The sequence below is a fragment of the Cinclus cinclus genome, chromosome 1 (genome assembly GCF_963662255.1).
Source record: "Cinclus cinclus chromosome 1, bCinCin1.1, whole genome shotgun sequence".
In the NCBI taxonomy this organism is placed as follows: domain Eukaryota; kingdom Metazoa; phylum Chordata; class Aves; order Passeriformes; family Cinclidae; genus Cinclus; species Cinclus cinclus.
The window spans coordinates 55,376,163-55,390,089 of record NC_085046.1 but is presented as its reverse complement, the minus strand read 5'-3'; the positions used below and the strand labels follow the sequence as shown (position 1 = coordinate 55,390,089).

At 37.2% G+C, this 13,927-nt stretch overlaps 1 protein-coding gene across 5 annotated transcripts in view; it reads right to left on the bottom strand.

Moving 5' to 3' along the window:
* Positions 1-13,927, bottom strand: part of VPS41 (VPS41 subunit of HOPS complex) — a 113,346-nt gene that overhangs the window by 57,764 nt on the left and 41,655 nt on the right. For 4 of the 5 annotated variants that reach the window (XR_009933420.1, XR_009933419.1, XM_062498145.1 and 1 more), the window contains exons 5-7: positions 7,443-7,517; positions 1,799-1,861; positions 609-674 (exon numbers count right to left, since the gene is read on the bottom strand). Coding sequence is in view for 3 of the 5 variants with exons in the window: in XM_062498145.1 (XP_062354129.1) it covers positions 609-674; positions 1,799-1,861; positions 7,443-7,517 (204 nt within the window). In the remaining 2 variants the exon portion in view is untranslated. The remainder of the gene's footprint in view (positions 1-608; positions 675-1,798; positions 1,862-7,442; positions 7,518-13,927) is intronic. The other variant, XM_062498173.1, reaches the window with a different exon arrangement.

Sequence of the window (13,927 nt, the reverse complement as noted above, 5' to 3'; positions counted from 1 at the left end):
ATAAGACACTTAAAACATTTAAAACACCAAGTGAATCCAAATAGAAGACTACTTAGATACAGGTGCTTAGAATGGGGTGAGCTCTACTATATCAGGAACTCCCCTTAGTCAATTTTTAAAAAACAACAAAACCCCATAGCATGGACAAGAGCTGATGAAAATACTTGGGTTTATCTCCATAAAATAAAATGCTAAACAAACAAACAAACAAAAAAAAAAAAAAACCCACCCCAAAACATCACCCATGGGTAACCCAAGATCAACAGGCTTTGTGAAAAAAGTTTTTAAGGTCTAACTTCTGCTCCCACTTCAACAAATTAAAATGGAGCAAATCTGGCCTTGGAAACATAAATTACTTTTTTCAGGCTATGCAGACAGAACAGTATTTCTACTCTGAATTTCAACTTGTTGCAACATGTTTTTAACATAAAAAGTGCACTTTCTCTCCCCCGAAATAACTTTTAATTAACAATGCTTTAGAATACAATGCATAAAGAGAAGGAAAAAGCAGAAATCCTTGTTCTAGATGTTAAAAGTCACATATATAGCCTTCTGAGCTATATCAAAGGGCTATTTAAAGGTAGCCAAAGACCATTATGAACGCTTACCTTTTTTCCTCCTGTTACAAATTGCTTGAAGTGTGATCTTACAAAATGAGGATGAACAGCAACAATCTGGGGATAGTGAGGGAAAGGGGAAAGAGAGGATTGTGGCTTAAGTAAGAGTTTACATGAAGCACCACATCAATTTTTAAACTAGATAACCTTTTGTCAATGATCAAGTTTTACAGCTGAAGTAAAGCCTAGTTGTTTCAGACATTTGTTTGTTTTTCCTAGAAGAGAAGATAATTCTTCATATTATATTCTGTATGACATGCATTGACATGGAGGGCCACGTTACCCTGAATAGCTACCTGTCTGTATAGCAGGCTGCAGAATTAGGACCAAACAGAACAGGACTGCTGTGAGCAATAGTTACCCCAATTCAATCTGGTCAGAGACCTGCCTAAAGGGCACACCTACCTCAGCCCTGTCAGAGGACAATATTGTGTAGCATCTTACACAGTCTCTTTGCCTTATGTTTTACATATCAAGTGTGGAGATCCAACTGTAGGAGTAATAAAGGACCTAGGAGCCAAGTGAGTCACATCTGGCATATGTGAAAACATAACAATCTCATTCCTTTCCCCCACACCTTAAAGACCAGATGCAACATGGAAGATCCCAAGCAGCAAAATGCAAACATTTGTCCACATCACCTTTTCTCCTGCAGCAAATGTTTTTTGTTAAAAAGTACTAGATTTTCCCATACACCTAGTAGAGGTCCTTTTTTCAACATCCAGGAAGACTCACTTCTCTAAAGCAGAGTTAAACTCAAGTTTTCCCTTCAGATAGGGTACATCAGTATCACTGCCTTATTTTAAGGCAGGTTTAATGGATATGAACTGGTTGCAAAATATTGACCCTGCATTTAGCAAAACCCTCAGAATTTTTATCACAAATCTACAAAGAAATATGTTGGAAATATGAGATGGATAACATCTGAAACAGGACAATTTCTTTTTTTTTTCCTTTTTGTACTTGAAAAACTCAGTAATACTTCTTACATAACCAAGATTGGCTTTCTTCCTACCTAACCAGATCAAAAGCTTTTATATTGAGATAGCAAACTATTTTCTAGTGACTTGGATAACATTGTAAGGAAGTGGTATTCCCCTCTCTCATTTAGATTGAATGTGACCTTTGTCTTATTAAAGACAACACCAACACAATTACTGAAGATTAAAACAAGCACTTACTTTAATAGGACAGTCAAACGTTTCATGAAACTCTTCTGCTGAATATAATCCAAACACTTGCACCTGAAAAAGTATATTGAAAAACCCAAATTATTTACCTAATTTACACTGAACAATTAACACCGAAAGTAAAAACCTAACAACTGGAAGATTAATTTGAATGCTAACAGTAACTCTTCCTAAAGGAAGACACAATTAACAATTCACAGCTAATTGATATGGCTTGGTCTTCTACTGTGACATTATCTCTAATATTTGCAGCAGTGCAGAAGTACTCTTATGAATATTTTTCCTCCTTTATTTTTTGTTGCAATCACAGTAAAAACAGTACGTTCCTCTTGCTTTAGGCTGATCAAATCTGTTTAACAGACAGCAACCTAACTATGGTAAGAGCAACAGAATAACATCTGGGAGAAAATAAATTAAAATCTTCCTTTCTGAGAAAGAATGGTAGGATTTTTTTCCCTCCAAGCAATCGTGGGTTTACATAAGAAAAGAAATTTGTGACAATATAGCAAAACCAGCCTGAAATACAAGTTCCATATATTTCTAGGCATCCTTTCCTCCTCCCAAGTGCATGCAGTGCTATTTTGTTTTATTCCATGATCATTGGAAATGTCTTCCTCTGAAGAGGAAGATTCGTTCTTTCTCATTTATATTGAGGTATCAGTACATTTAACAGTCAGCAACAGAGTTGCAACCATAGGCAGTCATAATTTCTATCAGAATTAACCTGAAGAAGAGTCAACACCATATTGAAAAAAAAAGTTTCTACCATCAAGAGAATTAACAGATTAACAGATTTTAAAAGTTTCCTTACCTTTAGTTCAGAACAAGTACAGAAATATCAATTGTTTATAAAATATTATTAGACTCAGACAATATGACTACAGAATAAGGTCTCTCAAGATTTTTTTAAGTACAGCCCTCTTTTGGACTCAGGTTTCCTCATTCAATAAACAATATTCCCTCTCCTAACTCTCAGATGAGACAGTTGACAAACCCAGCATCTGCAAAACTTAGGAATAAAACAGGGCCAAAGACTTATGGCCAGTAACTGATTTACTAAATATGATTTCCAGAAAAAATAATAACTGGTTTGTTTTTTCATTATGTTTTTAAGAGATTTCCACCCACTGCCAGAAGCTGTTGAAACAAACTCATTTGAGGAGGGCTGGACACCACTGGAGGAAGGGAGGAAAAGAGCATCCCATGGAGTGATCAGTGAGGAAATGCATCTGACGGCAAATCTACTTAAGAAGGCTCTCAGACAGGCTCTCATTTTCTGGAAAATTTTCTGGAAAAGGTTATCCCTTCAATAACTCTGCTCTGCATGTTCAGTATTGGACTCAAAAAATTCTAAAAGATCTTCTAACCTTATTTCTTTCTTCCCATCATGATTCCTTCAGGGGAAAAAAATAAAAAAATAATAGTAAAGAGGAAATATAAATCCCTTCAGAGAAAGATCTGAAGAATAAAGTCAGTAAGTATCAGTAATGAGCCACAAAAAGTGAGGCTTAATTGCTCTATAAAGGTCAATTCAGAGCACAAGAATTCCCAAAATTCCTGCAGTCAAGAAAACAGAGTAAAAATATTAAACTTCAGGGAAACTACAAGAGGAACTGAACCATCAGCAAGGAACCAGGACATCCTTAGAGCGGCTCAAAGTTCAGCAGTCTCAGTGAAGTTAAAAACATCTCCAACCACCTCATTTTCCTTTCAAGCTTGTCTCCTGGATACATCTCCTAAGCAGCATTATCAGCTCAGTCCATTACTCATTAGCGAATGTACTGCCTCTAACAACACGCTTTAAAAATACTTCTGAATGCACTGTGTAGGGCTGAGCTACTGCTCCAAAGGATTAGAAAAATCAATATTTGGAGACTGTGAGATGTATCACAAAGCTGTGATTATGTAAGCCAGCCAAAGGGTTGTATTTGAATTGGACCTGGCTGTAAGCCTAGAAAACCTTTGGGCTGATGTCTAGAGGATTTTGCTTTCTGGGCTTTTTGTTTTCATCATATTCAATATAACAGCCTGCACAAAGTAAGAAACAGATGTAAGAGAAAATAAAACAGAAAAAAGAAAGGAGTAAAAAAAAAAAGGAAAACACATGGTTAAAACATAACACTGTGAATTCTGTGAAAGCAGAATCCTCAAAAATTACAAAACAGCCCTCTCAAATTAAAAGCAACTAATCAAAATTAGCAACAGTGCCTTGAACATTTTCCTAATATATTACTGAATATGGTAATATGATACTTCTTTTAGAGTATGACAACAAAATGGAGTGAGCTAAGAGGAAAAAACAACTCTGCAAAAATTACATGTTATCATGGTTACTCTAGGGACATCATCTAACAGTTTATTACTTCTTAATGTCTCACATTCTTCAGAAAGGAAGTGATTCTTTTGCTATTACAAACCTATATTGGATTTATCTATTTCTACTTTCCATGCCCATTCTGTTCATGATGCTCTTAGGCAGCTGGAAAAAGGATTTTATGATTCCACTACATTTTTCTAGTCCTGTCTGATTTTAAATATCCAGAGCCCACCACTCCAGTGCATCCAGACTTAGCTGCTTCTTTGCTTCCATGTGTGGAAGAAGTAACCAACCATCAGTGATTAAAAGGCAGGGAAACAAGTCACATTTCTTGAAAAATTATCAATGTAATACTTCACAGATACTCTTAACATCAATGCTATTACAGGCATTAGAGAGACAGCACATGGGTTTTCAATGGACTTTGTTTATAATTTATGTTTCTTCATATAAAAAAAGTTACAAGCCAGAATAAGGATGCCAATTACACTCTTACGTAATGACACAGAAGCTTTAGTAAAATTGGTAGTCCAATCCAGGTTTTTCAAGATAGTGTACAATTAATTACATACAAAACTAACACAAAAAACTAATCTAAAAATCTCCAGAATTCTGAAAATTCAAGCCTGTTTCCTGTTCTATTTATTTGAGCACCAAAATTCTCTTATACCTTAGCATTTCAGTACTCAGCAGCTAGACTAGAGGACTAGTATTGGTTATGATTTCTGCTCCTTTCCATGTCAGTGGTGATCAACTGCAGCTGATCTCATTAGAAAGGAAGGTTTTCAAAGAATCAAACGTGTAGTACAGAAAAGCTGCAAGTGGCTCCCAAAGCATTTGTTGGACATTCATGACAAACATATGACAGGTTTTGACATTGGGTCTGGATGCTGACTGTCAAGAAGAGGGTTAGAAAATTGACTGTGCTTTTGTGCTCTCCCCCCAGTATACACAATTAGATCAAACCTAGTCTGGGAGGAGTCTGGGAGTCAGAAAAAAAAGTGGTAAAATAAAATACATCAGCCAGCAGATCAGATATGAGGAAGATGTTCTCATCATAAGGCCTGCCCTCAAGAAAATAAATGGTTTCCATCTCTATCATATCGGATCTACTCTGATATGTGAAAATGCACTCTGCTTATTGCAAAGGGGAACATATCTTTATTAATTGGTAAAATATACTTGCAGCTGACTCAAAATTCCCAGGTCTCTTCATCACACCTGCTTTGGTTTGTAAAACTGATTTTTAAAAACTAACCTGTTTTACTTTACTGCTTTACAGTTTTTTCCCCCATTGTTTTTTTTTTTTAAAGGATTTCACCACATTTACATATTTAATCAAGTTAATAAAGACTTTGCAACTACTTGTACAAGTATTTCAACTTTTTACAGTATCAGCACTCCCAATATAGTAAGGAAAGAGCTATAAGGAATGAAAATTACACTTTTGTTATGACCAGAACCTAGAAGTGCTCCATTATCCGGTTGGGAATCTGCCATTTTCTTATACAGTAGCACAACATACAAGTATGTATTTTAATCAATTTTAGGAGTGGATTATTTCAGAGAGACAAACCTTCCTGGATCATGTGGGAAATCTAAAATACCCAGATCTTTCAAGTCTCCAGGTGAGTTTTCCACAAGTGTAATATATGGTAAAGTATCAATATCCCTGGATTCTGTGAATGCAAATATGCAGAACAGTGTACTTGTGATACTCCACCCCTGTGGCCATGGGACTGTATTTTAGACTGCCTTGTATAGTATGAAATGTCACACACTGGATCCACAATAGCTATTTCACTAAATGAAGACAGAGTCACCACTTAAAATACTGAAGTCTTTTCAAACAGAGCCACACCAGAATAGGGATTATGAGTTTTTCATTATTTCTGAAATTAAAAAAGTATATTTAATATTAACTTAGTATACAAAACAAATGTGTATGGCTTGCAGCCTCACTGCAGCATAGTTCATTACTGACAGTCATCCACAGTCACACCTGAGGAGCCCTTACAGCAACAGCAAGTGCTTGCTCCTCAGCACCAAAGGAAAACCTAAACCAATAATGCTAGCTCAACATTTTTATTAGCTTGCACAATTACTGACCCTTGCCTTATCTTGCTTAGACAAATAGTGTACTCTTGTGGTGTTTCACACAGGATGTAAAATTCTACAACCACTTTGATAGGCACTAGTATCCTAATGACTGTGTCAAGATACTGACATCAAGATATGTCTCAGAAACAAAAGGTCTGGATACACAAACTGCCTGCCTGCCTGTTGACAGAAAAAATCCCACCTATTTGGAATGAAAAAACTCAAACGCATACAGTCTAAAGGGGTTGTTTGCCCATTTTTCCTATTGCAAAATCCAGCTGTATTTTAATTTAAAGAACTTCTACTGAATGCAACATTAGGATTATCTACACTCCTCCTCCCCCAAGTCTACTGTGTAAGAAATGTTCTCTCGAGTAAGCAAATTGGATATTGAGAAATTATTTAAATGATTTTTAATGCACTGCATTTGTATATGAGCACTATATTAAAAAAGAAGCCTACATACACTCTGTGCATCAGAATTTTATCATTGCAAACCAACATTAGAAAATACTGTCATCGACTGCAAAAACAAAAAGACATTCTTATAACTGGAAAATCAATCACCAAAACCACTAAATGTCACAGCTCAACATTCCAGAGGAACACTGATAATTGTTAGTTATACACTACACAAATGATATATGTCCTCAGTCAAGGAAGTAGGTGTCAGTTTTTTAGGAAACTGTACATATATTGATTTTACATTTATTTAATGTGGCTGTTGTAAGACACTTTATTCTTCTGATAAACTATGATAGTTTATCAAAAGATTCTGTAATTCAAGAGAAACATTCATAAAGTGTGTGAAAATGAAAACCACCAGCCCACAGAAATCATGCCCACAAAATCCAATTTTGTGGATTTATAGCAGAAAGGCATTAAACTACTGTCTTGCAGGAACAGCAGAGTAGTCACTGAAGTATAACTGGCACAGCAGTAATGATTAAGTTGACATGTCCTCCTGTCACAGCTGTTAATCAGCTTAATAGCAGTTACATTATTGACATTCTTGTAAATACTTTTCCTACAGCATATTTGTGCAAAATATATTGGACTTTAATTTTGAGTATTCAAAGGTGAGTTCAGTTCTCAAAATGTATGGTCAAAGTAGTGGTGCTAAATGCAGGAAACAACTCCACAGGTTATCACAATTATCCTAGTGTAATACTAGAACTAGCTACTACCTCAGAAAATATATAAATAGATTTGTTGTACCTTCCCATCTTCTGAACAAACACCCATATGTTCTCCACTTTCATCCAGGCTGATCTGATTTATCTTCACTGGGCTCTGGAGAAAGAAAACAAAGAAAAAATACTTCTAAAGTTACATCACCAATGACATGCTTTAACATTCCTTGCACTTTGAAAGATTTACATGTTAATGGCTGAATAATGTTTAGTTGCATGAATCAAAAAACCCTCACAGAATAGGATTTCTGTGACAAAGCCAAAAGACAACCTTCTTTCCAGCCTTCTGCCCAACGCAAAATTTTGACTTTCTATTGGCAGTTATGTGCCTCAGGGCTCTGGAATGCTCATGAAGTGCCAGGCTCCCAGATCTTAAGCATCTGAGCCTGTGCTCCATGGCTATTAGTTCCCAATATCAAAACTTTGGATAAAATATGGTGACCACACAGGCATCAGGGCAACTGAAAACTTTTCTAGTTTGATCTGATAGCTAGGCTTGTAACTATTTCTTTCTTCAAATTCCTTCTCTTACTTTTATTTTTTACTCTAATACTCTTCTCAGAAGTATTAGAAGGTATTGAAGTGCAACATAGGTTTACTCATTCTTAGACTAATATGGAGAAAAGCCTGAAAACTGTCCCAATTTAATAAATTTTCCCTTCCCTATACAAATATACTTTTGGTTCTAACCTCCAGGGTTAGACAATATTTGCTACTGTTTACTTAGCTTAAACACCTATTCATACCTGCGGTACGGAGGACTAACTTATAGCATCATTTGGATAACCTGATGCATATCCTTTTGCAAACAAAACCTAATCCAATTATATTCAAGTACCAAGAAACTTATGTACCATGATCCTGATTTAACGCTCTGTAACAAACAGCTCATAATTTCAAGAATCACTGAAGGATCTTCACCCAGGTAAGTCTCACACTTTTAAGAACAACTTTTCTTATTCTCATAAAATATCAAATGGATTGAACCACAACTTAGATCACTCCTGTGGTTCTGAGCATGATAAAAGAAATCCATCATATATTTGTATAAAAATAAAGTGTCACTGGAAGAGCACTAGAGCTGGGGGATCACTTTAGATGTTACACAACTGTGTCTGAAATATCACAGGTACTTATATATGCTATGGCACTTGGAATTGCATTAAAAGTACATAATAAGTATATAAAAACACACTTGTCCGCATGGACTATCTACAGGAGATAAACTGAGCTTTATCCAATCCTTTGGAAAGTTTTTACCCCCATGATCTTTCACACACACAACAAATTCCAACTCAGAGAAAGGAACCTTTCATCCACTTTGAAAATAACATATGCCCAAATCATATTTTCTAGAATTTTCTTTATAATCAAGGTTGAACAACTGCACACTGCGCTGCCATAGTTGCCCAATGAGCTGGGAAAATGACACTGCCCTTTTACTTCCCTGTTTTCTTGTGCACAGCATACATAATTCTTGGTCTCACCACAAAATGGCACCTGGAAATATTGCAATTACTGCCTATCACAAAGTGGTCTTTCCACTGTGTGCTGTTTGCAAAGAAATTCACTGGGAATTTAAACTGATTTTCCTTGACTTATGTGCTCCAGAAGTATTTTCATTTGCCACAGACTTGTTATACTGAGTTGAAGATTTCAAGATCAGACATGAGTGCACAACTAGCAGTGCAGGCAGCTGGTGCACATTCCACAGCTATGTTCCTCCTGTCACATTTTGGGGGTGTCAGCACAGAAGTACAGCTCAAGCCCATCAACCTGATGGTGTGGCTAGCATAAAGCTCTGTTCTCAGATATTACACACAGAATTAGCTAATTCCAAGACTGGAGGATGCTGAGTAAGGCAATATGCATAAGCTGTCAATCTGACTTTCTAGAAGCTTCATAATCAACATATACTTCTATTCCTGCCTTGCCTTGAAAAATGCCCTTCTAAATTTCTGTTTTGCTCATCAAGGTACAAGAGAAGACTTTGCTTCTGTCTAGGGGTGGGCACAGGGAAAAAGATAGCCTGTCTGCATCATGCTCTCTAGAAGTGTCTTTTTCTTCTTTTTTTTTTGTTCTGGGCTCTATCTAAGTTGCCATTGCCACAATTTTCTCACTAAGTTTCTTCTCTTCATTTGTTACTTTGCAATTGCAAAGACAAAACATCTGTCTTCAACAGCCTGGTCTTGGCAGAGGGTCAGACACTAAAATACAGTGTTCAACTGGTCATGTTCTTCCCATTACTCCAGCACTGATGGGCCTCATTGGAGACACTACTGCAACAAAATCCAAGACAAAAAGACACAAAACAGAACGCACCAGAAGAGCTGATGGGTCAAGACTACAGTCCACACTTTTCCTATTTTCCTGTCAAATGGCTTTGATAAAGTTTGTCTCTGAAAAAATGAAGTGTAGAAAGTAGGCAAAGTCGACTATGCAAGCTGTTTTCACATAAACGTTGAAGACAAGGGTCAGGAAGATGGAATTTATCTATTGTGATGTGGTTTGAAAGCCATATGGCAGTACTTTGGAGATCAAATGTGTGACTGTACTCAGGTTATTAACAGTGCCCAGCAAGGCAAAACCTCTCCTGCAGGATACTGCAGGATAAAATGAAGGGCTTCTACAGGTATGTGACAAGCAAAAGGAAGACTAGGGATAATGTGGGCCCTATCTGGAAGAAAATAGGAGAGCTGGCTAGCCTGGACAAAGCGGAGGCTGGGTTTCTCAATAATTTCTGTGCCTCTGCCTTCAACGGCAAGTCCTCCAGCCAAGTCAAGAAAGGCAGATGCAGGGATTTGCAAAGATGAAGACCCCCAGCCCCATAAAGGAGAGGATCATGTTTGAAACCATCTAAGGAACCAGAATGTGCACAAATCATGGGACCTAATGAGGTTCATCTGTGGGTCCTGAGGGAGCTGGCAGATAAAGCTGCTGAGCCATTATTCATTGGTTTTGAAAAATTGTGTCAGTCAGGTGAAGTCCTTGATGACTGGAAAAAGGGACATACAATCCTCATTTTTAGAAAGGGGAAAGTGGAAGACCCAAGGAACTACTGCCCAGTCAGTTTCACCTGTGTGCCAGGCAAGGTCACAGAGCAGATTCTACTGGAAAGTATGGTAAGGTACCTGGCCACCTTCCCTATGAGCACATGCTGAAAAAGCTGCCTCGAGAAGAGAAGGTTGCATGAAGACCTGATGGCAAACTTCCAGTACCTGAAAAGGACCTACAGGGAAGCTGGAGAGAGACAGGACAAGGAGCAACGAGTACAAATTGCAAAAGGGGAAACTTAGGTTAGATATTATGAAGAAATTATACACTGTGAGTGTGGTGAGACACTGAACAGATTGCCCAGAGAGGTTGTGGATATCCTAAACCCTGATAGTGTTCAAAGCCAGGCTGAATAAAGCCTTGAGCAACTTCGTCTAGGGGAAGTAGTCCCTGACCATGGTAGGGGGGATTAGGACTACATTATCTTTACATTCTAACCACATAATATTCTGTGATTCTAAGATTCTAGAATGTTGTCAGTGACAAAAAAAAAGTGATTCCAGAGTATTTGCATTTTTCCCATATTCAAAATAGCACACAATATTTCCAAACATGTTCTACTGTTAAACAGAAATTTGATGATACTGTATTTCATAACATTATATATAACTAGCAATTTGTTACAAGCCTTCTGCATGCCCAACACCTCCATCAGTTGCTATTAACTTTTTCTTTTGCTTGTTATTTTTTTTTATTTTTGTCTGCACCATACAGAGAAGACAATCAGGGAAAACAACTAAATTCAACTAAAAGAGACCTGCTGATTTACACAAAACTCCTGCTAAGTTTCAATAGGAAATGACATACACAAAGCAAAGTAAACACAGAGTAATTTTTTTTCAGTACTCAAGTCAAACTAGGACATTGACTATTAGCCTGTTCACTGATTTTACAAGTCAGAAATTTCTGCAGAGCTCAGAAAGTGATGATAGGTCATGATCAGTCCAGGCTGAATATTACACACATTTTCAAATAAAGTTCAGGAAGAACTCTAATGCCAGACTCCTCTTATCCAGAGTTAAATAACAGTCAAGCCTATGACTTCCACAGCTATGTTCCAGTGGAAAGCTGTTTGAGAATTAAAATCTCAATCTATCCAGGAAATCAGAAAGAAAAGACTGCAGACAAACTGGTATATACATTATCTAAACCAAAGTATTTCTTCCAGAATCACCTCCAATTCTTCTTGTCATAATCATATTTTGTTTAAATATACTTCTGTGCCAGTCAGCAAAGCTACTAACCATTTCAAATTTAATTGCATCAAATTAATTAAATTGCATCAAAATTAATTGCATTTAATTTCATCCAATACCCTGTGGATAATTTTGATATTTCAAAAAGGAGGAACACAAATAATATTGTGGGTCACCCCCTCTCACCCTGTTATTTTTGGTTTTTTTAATTTAAATGTTATAAACTCAGGCATGAAGTTACAACCGCCTTTCCCTTGTGTTTTTTTTTAAAGGTTTGTCCAGCTAACCCACTGAAGAGTGTATTTGTCTGACAAAAGACAAAAGACTTTGGATTTTACAATGAAGGAATAAATGCCCCTCCTGCACAATCTACCTTTACATGTCTACAAAAGACGAAGAATCAATCAAGATTAGAGAAGACACAGTGGTCACTAACTCATCATCATTTGAAGGACTGATTATTTAATAGAGTTGCAACCATGATATTCACTGGGGTTTGGTCACTTACTGCTTTAAAGGTATTTTAAATGGGTGTTGGAAAAAACCTGCAACACATACAAGAACTTAAAATTTAGAACATATAATCCATGTAAATATCACTTAGTTAAGAGATGATCTAATCTTAAACCTTATGTCACAAAACCAGAGGCAGCTGTATATAACATGCTGAAAAAATTACTCTTTATTATTTTATTAGCACTACATTGCGTAATCTTTTTTTTTAACTTAATCAGGATCCCTAGCATTAGGCCAATCAAGTAAAAATATATGACTACTTTGTGATCAGAATGATACTTCCACATTGAATTTCTCAAGCAACATAATTCAAATCTGGCAATAAAGTGGATCCTGTTAGTTAGGAATAGAAATACACTTAAATGATCTACCTGGGAACAGCTTCAGAATTTCATACACTTTTAAAAAGAAGAAAGAACAAAGAAGGAAGAAATACCTTCAGCTAAATTTCCATTAGCTGCAGTTTTCCTTCTGATGGAGACATGTTTGGAATTCTGGACAACATAAGTAAGTTTGACTGTTCAAAATCAATAATGTCAAGCTGACACTATAGAACAAAAAAATGTTACCTTAATGGATGGAAGAGAAGTTTAGGTAGCAGGAGAGAAAGCTAGCAGACACCTTGCACATAAAGATTTAAATGCAGATTTTTGCAAAATCCTAAATTTAAAGAAAAGGAAAATCAAATATCTAGCAGCAAATATACTTCATGTGATAATCAATTACCTAACATAAAATGCTTGAAATAAATGCTCTTATTATGGATTAAGTCAGCTCTTCAATTAGGAGTAAATTCATGGCCACTCAGAAAGCTTCTTTTAATTGTCTTCTTTGTGGCAACTCCTTCTCCCCTGACACACATCATCAACCCACCTTATACAATCAGTCCCCCAATGGTGAACTTGAGAAATCAATCTGCTAATGTATAATTTGTAAAGCTCCCTCGACTAACAAATGGATAATTGATTCTTTCACAAATGCTGCATCCCAATGGATATGAAGTGGATGAACATGAAACATAAGCCTGGATTTCACTCCAATTCTGTGAGAAATGCAATATTTACAAGCTAGGAATCTAAACATTTTAATAGTTGTCTGTGACTTCATGCCTTTTAGCCATGGTTTGCAGGCAAGCCACACGCACATTAGGAGTGTGAAAAGCAAAGCGGTGTTCAATCATACTTACAGCAAAGCTCATTTTACTTCAAGAGGCTCCCATCATTTCTACAACCCCCTAAATCAGTGCCTTCATCCGCTCTCTTAAAAGAATTTTCAGAAACTTTTCCTAAATTAATTTAAACATTATTATTTATCTGTGTGTGACGAGCCAATTTAGCTTTGATTTGCCTCAAGGCTGATTGTCAGAGGCACACGGGTGAGGGGCTGCACACTCGCCACGTGCAGGAGGCAACCAGAAGCAGTTTTGTCTCTGGGAGCACTTCACCTGGGAACACCTCCCAGGGGACAGTCAGTAGGAGACACTGAACTCCACCAATGGACCGTCACGGAAGGTTGGATTGGGCCAATGGTCTCCTGCCAGCAGGCATACTTTGGGAGCAGCCAGAGGGCATCAAAATTAACTGCACCATGAGCTGTGGGGGCTTTGGAGACTGCTTTTTGCCCTGGCCCCAGCCGGCCTTTCGGCTCTCCTGCCCTCGCTGGCTCTTGCTCGCCCTCTCGCCTGTCCTGCCTCCCTGTGTCCCTGACCGCCTCCTGCCGCTCCGCCCCCGCATCCTTCCCGAGC